The following is an 11,655-nucleotide window of genomic DNA, read 5'->3' on the forward strand; positions in this document are numbered from 1 at the left end:
CTTCTAGCAAACTCAAAGAGAAGACCTAGCTCTCAAATAATGAAAACATAAATTGGTTCATATTTTTCATTCCTGGCCTGCCTTGAGGAAAATGGCACAATGTTTAGTAGCAAACGAGAAATTATTTTGCAAATCTATATCCTCAAAATACCACCAAACATGGGTCATGCATCTTTTCTTCCTGCATTTTTGATCCCACTGCTATGACTTAGTGTGGTAATTATATTACAAAGCTATTACTCGATGAAACGAAAATGGCAAAACAATTTAAATGCTTGTCTAAAAAGGACTTGGGTAGTATGCAATTATAAGTGAAATTACAATGGGAAAATAATTGAAATACAAGTCTGGAAGGCACAGTTATGAAACCATTAAGATGCTTCTATTTTGGACTCACAACATTGAGTGAAACTGTACACTCCTAGGATACATTTTTAATTCACTAAATTGGGCAACATTTATGGAGAAATGAAAATATTTGTACTCCAATTGTTCAACAGCATTATCTACATTTCTGAATGCCACCTGGGGGTGTGAAACCTCATCAGGGTTGAAAGGTTTATAGGATAGACAGATAAGAGAACCACACGGTATTCTATGCTTCCACCTAGCATCAAGAAGATAAAGGCACAAGCACAAGCTCAGCTTAAATTTTTCACAAACAGTTCTAATATGAAAGCTAAGATCATAACATGAAAAGATCTGTGTTCTAAATTTAAGCCTACGATTGTTAAATATTTCTGTGGATAATTTCTAAGGATCTATCTTCTTAAAACATTCTGCTGATAAATTCCTTTAGCAAAATTTTGATAAATATTTTGATGCCAATGCTTACAGTGGGTATACTTGCTCTCCAAAGGAAAAAAGGTACAGTGCTAGATATGAAACAGACATGCCGAAACGATCAATTGGACAAATGACCAAGAACCCTCCTCCAAACCATGCTCTGCATTTTGATAGTTGAACATACAAATGAGTCTACCAGCAAAAACCATGCAAAATATGCTCTCCCCTCCCCTCTTACAGCCTGCTTTCATAGATTCATCTTTTTCAGTTAGGCAACCAAAGAAACAAATGCTAGGGTGGCTCATATAAAAGTAATAAGTGTTAAAAGAATAAGATGTAAATCCTTTTCTCATTCATGACTATCACTCTTATGTCATCACAGGGCAGGTTAGGAAATGGTATTTAATTGTTTTTCACACAAAAAATTTCTAAGCATCCATGATTATGACATAACTTAATAAAGTGACTAGGTTTCTACAAAAGAGTTGTATATTTTTGTTTTTCAAGGTTTAGTTTTTAAAAGTCCCTTGGAAATAGAGATAACAAGTATTCTTACTCTCTTCCATAGACTCTGAAACACATAAAGATTTAATATGCACATGAATATGTTCTGTGAGGCATGCTTAACAAAAGGAGTTAATGACAATGCACCAAGAGTTTGAAACAGACTCTTAAGTTGTTGGAGATATTCCACTGTGTGGCTGGTTCTCGGCCTTCTTATATTCACTGCACAAGGGAAATAAGTGAGAGTATTAACTACAGCCTTGTAACAATACGAACCTTGAGTGCATGGCAACTTTAAAACAAAATTCAAATCTGCTACCTAGAAATTTTATAGGGAGGTTGGGAGGTCATATTATTTTTAACACACGTAATTTAACTATTAATGTGATTTGAAATAGATTTTTAAATAATATGAGGAAATGAAGTTTTTCCAGTTAATGCACAAAGGTCTGAACTTTGAAAAAGATCGAAAAAGTCATGTAGAGACAAATCTATGAATAAGGCTAATTAAAGAAAATAAACAAGTAAACATATACATAGATTATAGGAAAAACAAAAATTAGCATGGTCCCAAAAGTATTTAAGCCATAGTATTATACATAAAATTTGAAATTTAGAATTTGAAATCATATTCATCAGAATTTCATAAAATTAACCTCAGTATTTATAAAAATGTCAAATAAGTTTCATATAATGGCTTAACTTCCAAGGGCATATCTTTGGTAATTAATTAAAGATAAACCAATGTAACATAATAGTATAAGTTAAAATATATTACTCTTACTTTGAAAGGCATAAAAATATAAATTGGATAAGTTGGATTGAAATACTTTTCAATCAAAGGCTGTGACTTTGAATATTGAAGGTAGGTAGGTGGGTAGGTGGATGGATGGGTGGGTGGGTGGATGGATGGATGGATGGATGGATGGATAGATAGATAGATGATAAAGAAAATAAAGTAAACGTTAACTCTAGAATCCAAGTAGTAGAGATATATAGGAGGCATATTACTATATAATTCTTTTTATTCCTTTGTATGTTTAAATTTTTTTTTCACAATTAAGTGTTGGAAAAAATACAGTGCTCTGAATGAAAAGTATCTATTTGTCGACTTTGCTCAACAAATAAACCAGTTTCAGAATTTATCTCTCTGACATAATGTACTCACCTAGCCATCCAGATCCTGAATTTGGTATGCATAAGTCTGTCTCAGCACTGGGCAACACGAAGCCAACAACAAACACTTCCACACCATCTGCCATGAGGGCCATGCCCAGGACAAAGAAAAGGGCCCACTGAAAACGGCCATGACCACACTCTTGGATTATCAGCTCATACTGCTGGGCTAGTTCTTCCTCATCAGCTTTCCTCTCCGACTCTAGCTCCTGTCGGTCCTTGTACTCATCGCCCTTGGGCTGTCCCACTGACACAATGCTGTCTTTTCCTTGGTTCATAGTGGGGATGCCCTGATACTCTCCTTCATAGATTTCATCATCTTCATCATGACCCTCAGTAGCCTCACTAGAGCCTTCATCATCATTGGCCTCCCCATCATAGGTTTCTCCGGGTGGGTAATAGTCATCATCCTCTTCTTCATCCTGGAACCGACTATACGACCTCTGGGTATATTCATCCTGGGCCCGGTCCACTGCTTGATTCACCTTCTTTACTGTTTGTTTCTTCACCTCTTTGGCAATGTCCTTGGCACCCTTCACCAGTGAAGTCCTATCCTTGTAAGAGTCTTCCATCTTATCTCGACTGATGGCCAACGAGAAGATGGGACTTTTTCACGGATTCTGGTCAGTGGTTCAGTACCGACAGCATCATCTACTTTGGGTTCAAAATGGAACTGCAAAAAAAGAAAAACCAAAGGAGATATTTATTACTCTTTTCGATGTCTTTTTCACCATCTATTTCTTGGTGTCTTTTCACTTTGCCCCCCCCCCCCGCGCCGCCCCCCAAGACTAAGGCACAGAATTAGCTTTCCTTTCTTTTATCTCACTGCACACATGCACATCGGATACTGGTTCTCTGCTAAAGCATGATCAGCACTTGAAGTAATCAGGGTTTTTACTGTTGTTATTACTGGTTTGTTTTTAAGAAACTCTGGCCACTAGTTAACTTAGCATAGAATGTACAGGTATTCATTCCCCTGAGAGTAAAACAGACCATCTGCCCCCTTTAAAAGTACATTCAACACATTTGAAAGTGCCACAAAGGTATAACATGATTGAGAAAAATAATTTTGCTCGCGGACATATACACACTACAAAGGCAAAACCAGAATATGAGAAGGATCCTGTCTGACCTTATTTCCCCACACTGAAAAAACAAAAAAGCAGACAAGTAGCCCTATAGTCAGCACTATCAAATCATACACGCATATTTGTAAAATGTATTTCTCTGCTACTTTCACTGTATTTCCTTCCTATAAATGACATGGCGCCCAGAACTGACAATGAGTATTTCCCACTAGTATAGCAGTCGTATCTGTAGGAAATTGGCAGAGTTCATCAGAGGATTTCATAGATGCCTTTGATAATCATTGAATTAGAACATTTGGCTTGTTTGCGGGGGGGGGTCTGCCTTTTCAGAAACCACCCACAAGCCAGCAGGGAGAGACAAGTAAGCCACATATAATGTCCCTTTACAACCCCACCCTATAAATACTCCAGGCTTTGTGTCTACCCTCTTCAATCTGAACCCCCGTCCACACTCCCTCCCACCTTGTCCTGCTGCCACTCCAGTTAACTGCTGTCTTGGATAGCAGAGTCGCCAGTCTCCCTGGCCCAACATTTGGTTTTCGTTCTCACTGACGGCCTCCTAGATCTTAGCTCATTCCAGTCAGGCTGACCTCATGGTAACTGATCTTTCACTTGTCCACTAGGCTGTCTCTTCCAGTGGCTCAAGTGAGCCAGTGTTAGGCTCAGCCTTGTACATGGATAATATAAAGGTGGAAAAGTCACTCTCCCCCATCATGAATCTCCAAGCCCTACACTGTGGCAACATTCCAAATAGTGATTTATATAATCGTCATTTCTACTTTTTCTTTTGTACTCAGTATAAAATACTCAGTAAGTAACTATTACAAAAATACATTTAAACTGCAAGCAAAAATGACAAACGATGTTTGTTTATAAATGGACTGTGCATCACTACCAGTGAATACCTACGAATGCCCTGCAGGCAAAACAGAAGCATGACTCTACACAGGAAGAGTGGCTTGGAAGATGACAAAATGAAATTAAAATAAACATGATTACAAGGCTTTTTGCCAAATGTCTTAATAATGTCTGTGTGTTCTCCCTTTTCTTTCTTTTTGGAGACCTGAGAGGGAGGGAAAGGGAGAGAAAGGAGGCTCTGTGAGGAGAGTAAGAAAAGATGGAAAGACGGTGAGAAACGAGGCTGAGAACGGAGAGCTCAGAAACTCCAGCAGGAGGCAGGAAAACATGAGACGAGAAGGGAGAGTGATGATAAGCATTGTTGGAGATGGAGAGATGTTCCCTACTTTAAAAATTAAAAGCAAAATTAAAACATTTCACACAATAAATAAAGCCAACTGCATAAACTGATGATCACGTCAGACACTGCACACCAGCGGCTTCTGTCCATGGCAGCACCGGAAACACCGCGGAGTGAAATCCGAAGACGGGCGAGCGTGAGAGCAGAGCCTGAGCAGCCGTGACGCGCGCCACCCAGGGATGGCAGGAACTGCTAGCGGTGGAAAGCTGCTGCAATAGCTTTTTCTAATAAACAGTAAAGAAATGGACAGCATTTGGCTTTTCTGTCCCTCCTCAGCCACAAATATTCTTACCATATGGTTTAAGGAGCTTTCACTCCCAACAAGGTCCTTGTGGGAGAGTCGCTTCTGGACAGAATACAGGCATGATGTCTTGAATGTCATGATTATGACAGAAAAGTGGATAATTCTAAGTCACTAAGTCATCTCATACCATGAGCAATGAAAAAAATGTAAAATAATTTTACGGTTAAACATTTTGATTTTTAAAAATGCCTCCCGTAAAAGTCTAGTTTTACTTCTGGGGCAAAACAAGGAATATGTGTATATCAGTTCTTTTTTTGACTCAGGTGCCTCATGCCAAAAATCGAGGTAACAGCTGATTTTTAGATCCTTGACAGAAGAGACTAGGTCTCGTAGTTTGTAGTCTCACTAAAGCAAAGAAGAGTTTTTTGTGCTTTTGCATAAATAAGAGCAGGTATGAATAGTCATTCAAAAATTCTGTTTAAGATCAGATATCTGTAGATGTTGCCATTGGAGAAAACTGGGTGAAGGATATAGGGGATCTGTCTGCATTATTTCTTCTAATTCTATGTGAATCTATGATGATCCTCGGGTAAAATGTTAAACAAGAAGACAAGTTTGTACCAGCTTTACTAAGCAATCTTGGAAAATGTTCAAGATGCTTAGCTAATGGGTGGATTGTCCAGGGGGCAGAGTTGGACTCTATGTCTAATCCTTTCTCTGGTAAATGCAAAAAATCCACAAAGCTTGGCTCATTCCAGAGATTACCAGGAAAATGGCAGATTGGTATCTGAATTGGAAGGTCACGCCTACATTAAAGCAGCGGTTTGCAAGATGGGACCAGCCACCAGTGTGATTTACGAGGAGGTTCAGGACCAGCCAGATTGCATCATCAATGCTGGCAAACAATATACCTCTGTTTTGGGGTGAGTTACTGAGTTACACCACATAAAATGTGCCACACGCCATCTTAATAAAAAATGGTTTGATTTAGTGCTTACTCTATGCCAGGCATTGTGCTAAAAACTTTATATACGTTCTTTTATTCGATCCTTACTTCAGTCCTACAAAGCGGGGATTAGAGTTGGTGTTTACACTGTGTCCAGGACAAAATTTGACATATATTAAATGTATTTAATTAGAATTTCCCAGAAGCAGGCCCTGTGAAGAGGAATCAGGTATGAATCATTTATTAAGGATGAACTGGGGGAGGTGTAGAGGAAGCAGGCAAGGGAGGGGGACAACTGAAGCAAGACTGCAATTGTGTGCAGAGTCCCATGGGCTGAGTGTCAACCTTATCCTCAGTTATCATTCCTGATAACTTGGGAACATAAGTTATGCCACTCAAGGCAAAAGTGCTGGACTTTCATTCTGCCGCTATCCCTTGTTGACTAAGGGCCACCCAGGAGTAAAGGTGGACTAGGCACTTCTAGCTCTCTGCACCAAAAGGCAAAGTAGTTCCAGTAGCCCAAGGGCAGTCCTCTGAAGAGGTACAGGTGCTGGCTGGTGAAAGCAAAGGCACACTGAAGCCAGGGGAGGAGACCTTAGAGACAGCACATGAAAGGTATCCAAGAGTATCTAGGCAGAACATTAACAGTATCTCCTACAATAAGTATTTAATAAAACTTGTTTAGGTGACCGGCTGATCATGCTAAGCCATAGGACCCACAGTTGATCAAAAATTATATTAGTGGTAATGGCTGCTACAACAGAATAATATTTACAGCAAAGATTATGTGACATATTTGATGATATATACAATCATTGCACATATTCTGGCAAAATGGAATTTTAATTTTTTTTCTTTGATGGTCCATGCCAAACAGCATGTATCCACAAATACCACATACTATTTCAAAACCATCTTACACATGTTTCCATCATGCACAAGCCACAGGCACACACAAAGATGTTTCTCTCAATTTCTCCACACTGTGCCCAAACCTTCAATCCCTCCTTTGGTTTTACCCCTCATAACCACCATCACTAAAATATCTTGGATAACTCCTCCTCTTCAAAACATTCTAGAATCTTCTGGATGCTGGAAGAGTCCGTAGTTTTAATACCTATGTTTGTGCACCTTTAAAGATATTATGTACTCATAGAGTAATGATAGCAATACTAATAGATCACCTATTATGTTGGCCATGTGCTAAGCACTTCAAAGGTATCATACAACAATAATTCTCGCAACAGTCATACACGGTAGGTACTTTTAATATCCCCATTTTACAGATGGGGAAACTGAAATCTGCCCAGTAAGAATTCAAATCTAGACAACCTACCCTCAAGCTCAACTGCTTACCCACTGCATCTATTCTTAGTGGAAATGGGAGTGCGTGATGGAAATACAGAGCTGAAACTATAAAGCTTTGGTAAAAGACGGCCCCTACCTCCCACGCCTGGATATAGGGATCCTCTAAAGTACTTGCAGATCTTAGCATGTTCGGATTGGAGGGAGGGGCTCACTGTATAACAACCCTCCTCCCCTGCTAATCTACTGGAGACCTTCAATCCAGAAGACAAATGGCAATCCAGTGCCAGCTGTTGGAGAATTGTATCCACACTTCTTCCTTAATGCCACACTTTCTTCCCAGTCCAGCCATGCTGGACCACACAGGGCTCCTTCTGGGGAGTCGGGGAGGGAGGCTGTCCAAGGAGTTTTCCATGATGCAAGCAGCAGATCTGAGTAAGCACCTCCCTTGGGTCTGAGGCCAGCAGGCCAAGGTCTTTCTCCCCTTTCACCAGAGAAATTGCTCCTTTGCTGGGGAGGAGTGAGGGGATGTGTAGGGTAGGTGAGGGAGAAGCTACAAGTGTGTTTCCCACATTTGTCTCTCCTGGGGAACAGTAAAAATGCCTATACCTGAGTGGAAACCTGAGAGGTAGAGAATAACGTTCCACCTTGGTATGGTATGGTTTTGGTAAAAACTATAGAGGAGCACATCAGCCACCCCAATAAAAGCCATATCACTTTCCATCTCTTATGAGATATAACATAAGACTGATCGTATATGATGACATAATAATAATCTCACAAAATAGGGCTTCATTAAAATACAAAGACAAGGACGTGAACATCTGAAATTTTCAATGAGTCCAGAAATATTTTGAGGAATACTGTAATGAATCACTCTAAACTAATACAGATTTTTATCTATGATTAATGTCAGAAAGAATAATATTCCCCACCCATATTGCAAGTAGGGCTGGTTGTAAACAACAGATACTCAAAGCAATTTCATATATGTCTGAAAATGATTTTTAAAGAAAGCTTAAAATCAATTTCATTGAGGTATAAATTACATTCAATAAGATGCTCTAGTGATTATTAAAAGAACACAGTCTAAGAGATTTGGTGCAATATGCCATCTAGATTATGAATATGTTTATTTGGGGAGGGAACAGTTGTTGAAATGTTAATTCAACACAGGTTTGAAACCTCTGGACCTTGTGTTAACTGTCCACAAAAAAAGATCAGCATATCTGAATTCTGGACTTGGTGGCCTGGAGACAGGCTCTGGAGATAGCAGAAAGATGGCAAGGTGGACATGGCACGGTAGGAGCGCTGAGCACCTTGTAAAAAAATCCTATTGCTACTATATATAGTCTAATCTTACATAATAGTGAGGACACTTGAAGATGACCAGAGTCAAAATGTAGAACTCCCTCTCTACAGTGAAACAACATTCTGAAAAGAAGTTTTTGGGAGGGAGGATCGCACATTTCGAAATAAAGAGATACTGACCCATCATCCCAGCCTGTCCAAATCTTTGACATCAGACTTTTATCACTGAAGGATGCCTCTTGTCCTCCAAACCTTTAAACTTATATGTAAATATGAGGAAATCCCCATTCTTTGTGGGGCAATTCAAAAGTCACCTTTTACATGAAGTAATTTCCTTTCATTATTGATTAACCTAATCACATATTCTCAGTTAAGCTTAGTTGGTTTCCTCCTGGCATTCAATCATGTCTTCCTTTATGGTTCCCATGAATGCGATGGTATTCCTTATCAGAATATAAGCTCCCTAAAAACAGGAACTTAGCAAAATATAACACTGTAAAGCGATGTTATTAAACGAGGACACAAGCACCATAAGGGGCCAACTCTCTCACCTCCCTTCCTTCACGAGGGGAGTGCCTGAATCAGCATTTCCTCAAAGTGCAATCTGCACTGCGTGCTCCTGCAAGGTGCTCTGAGAGGAAACATTACTGTGGTCAAATAGACTTGGGATGTTTCCGTCTTCTCCAGGAGTGTCATATGTCCTTCTCCAGGAGTGTCACGGTGCAAAGCTGTCGTAAAGAACCTGTTTAAATGTGTTACCCACTATTTCGCAAGCTTTCTTAACGAGAGAACATCCCCAGCCTCAACATGACACCAATGAGCAGTCCTCATTATAAACTATGGATTAAGAAACGTGAAGATTCTTTAAAATTCTAGTTTTATTATAAAATGCCATAAAACTCACCAACTAGAATTAATTGAGGGAAGTAGGATGAAAGGCAGAAAGCCTACATTAAAATAATATTTCTAAAATGAAGTATAATATTTCTAAAATGAAGTACAACATTTCTTTCAAGTCTATGAAAAACTGAAATTAAGTTTCAAAATGTAAGCTCTTATAATTTTAGACTTGCTACAAAAATAAAGAATATTTAGCATGACTTAAGTAATAAGTCATTCCAAGAGCCTGGAAATTTTAAATATATTAACAATCTATTTATGAAATTTTGACAAAATTAATTTGTTCTATGAAAAACAGCTCTCCTAAACCAGGACAGTAGTTGTCTAAATCTCTATAAATTCCACATGAGTGAAATCTAGAGGCCTATCCATATAACAAACCCTTTTTTATATAAGAACTTTTCTGAAGGTCCTAGACTTCTTTAAAGAAGAAATATTCTCCAGTGAGTCAAAGTGGGCAATATTCTCTTGAAGAAGTATCCAAATTCAACTTAGAATAGTAAACATGCAATTACATGCTTAAAAAATAACTGGAAAATTTAGGAAGTCATAAAGAATAAAAACCATTTGTATTTCTACCATCTAGAAATCCCCACTCTTAAAAATGAACAGTTATACTTTACTCTTTAGGCTGTGCAGATGCTTGACCATCTGATTAATTTAGATCTTACTATACATTTGGATTTGAAACTCTTCTCAGATTACTCTATTATCTCTAACACTTCAGGTGTGAATTTCCTCATTCACTGGGCAAGCAGACTATCTCAAACAGAACAGAACTTCATTACCTGTTTAGTAATTCTTGGCTGTGAACATATCTTCCATACCAGTGGTACTCAAGGTATAATATGGGGATCCCCAGAAAGCCCAAGACCATTCAAGGAAACTCTCAAAGTAATTTTCATAAAAACAGAAAAATGTTATTTGACTTTTTCACTCTCATTTCTTACATGAGTGTATAGTGGGCATTTTCCAGAGGCTATATGATATGTAGTGACCATATTGTGATGGTTAATGGAATATTTATTTGTATTTTTATGAGTTTTAAAAGTTTATCGATTTTATTTTCTAATATGGTAAATATCAATAGATATAATCTACAAAAATGAAAGCTCTTTTGCCCTTCATAGTTTTTAAGAGTGAAAATGAGTCCTGAGGCCAGAACAAAAATTCGGAATTATGATTCTATAGGAATCCTCTCCTGCTTGAACTTAGAGTTGTAGAGGCTTCCCTTTCGAGTTTGTTTCCTGTAGAATTTTGAGTTTGCCCCTGCTACAACCCCACAGGTTTCACAAAGGTCCAAACCAGTACTTCTATCAGTAGCTCAGCTCAGGATTTCCATCTCAGGTGGGTGTCTTTTTTCCAGCCCCGTGTATGGTAGACAGTTTGAGACTGTCCTTTCTTCTAGGTGGGAATGGGCAGTGTGCTCGTGGCTCCCAACTTGCCTCTTGACCATGTGCTGGCCATAACCTGGAAGGCACAGTGTCAGCTCCTGCACACTGCTATGTATTCCCTTTCAATTTCCAGCACCTGAGGCCTGCTTTCTTTTGCAGTCAGGTTTTTATTATCTAAATAATATTTTGATATATCATCCATGTAGGTGGAATAAGGTTTAGCATGTGCTCCATTCTAACCCAGAGGTTGGTACTACTATAACCTGCTTTAATCATATATTTTATATTGAAAAATTTCTCATGCTTTTAAGTATTCTATCATTTTTATTTATAATATACAATAATTCATTTAACATGTCTCCTATCATTGGGCATTTAGGTTGTTTGCACTATTTCAATATTAATAATGTGGTGATGCAAACTTCTGGGTGTGCTGAGAATTCCTGAAGTCAAAAGGAAGACCTAGTTTTAATGATTTATATATATAATATATAAAGGTTGTGGCCAGCTATAACTTCTGGAAGCATGTAGAACAGTCCCTATTTCCTTGTGTTCTCACCTATACCGGAAATTAGAAGTTGAGGTTTTTGGCAAATTAGAGAAAACTGGTGTTTTATCATTTTAAGTTCCATTTGATTACTAGTGAAATTGAAGATCTCTTTTCTTGTATAATCTTTTATCCTTTGACCATTTTAGCATTGAGGTTTATAGTGGATTTAATAGTGGCCCCAGAAAGACACATC

General features: G+C 38.4%; 1 protein-coding gene across 2 annotated transcripts in view; it reads right to left on the bottom strand.

Annotated features, from left to right (window-relative positions):
* The window catches only part of SV2C (synaptic vesicle glycoprotein 2C), a 180,184-nt gene that overhangs the window by 130,982 nt on the left and 37,547 nt on the right, over positions 1–11,655 (bottom strand). The window contains exon 2 of one of the 2 annotated variants that reach the window (XM_011375132.1): positions 2,459–3,139. In XM_011375132.1, the coding sequence (XP_011373434.1) occupies positions 2,459–3,038 (580 nt within the window). In that variant the 5' untranslated portion in view covers positions 3,039–3,139. Of the gene's footprint in view, positions 1–2,458; positions 3,140–11,655 lie in introns of those variants that run through there. The other variant, XM_023520424.1, reaches the window with a different exon arrangement.

The sequence above is a fragment of the Pteropus vampyrus genome, unplaced genomic scaffold (assembly GCF_000151845.1).
Source record: "Pteropus vampyrus isolate Shadow unplaced genomic scaffold, Pvam_2.0 Scaffold262, whole genome shotgun sequence".
Lineage (NCBI taxonomy): Eukaryota > Metazoa > Chordata > Mammalia > Chiroptera > Pteropodidae > Pteropus > Pteropus vampyrus.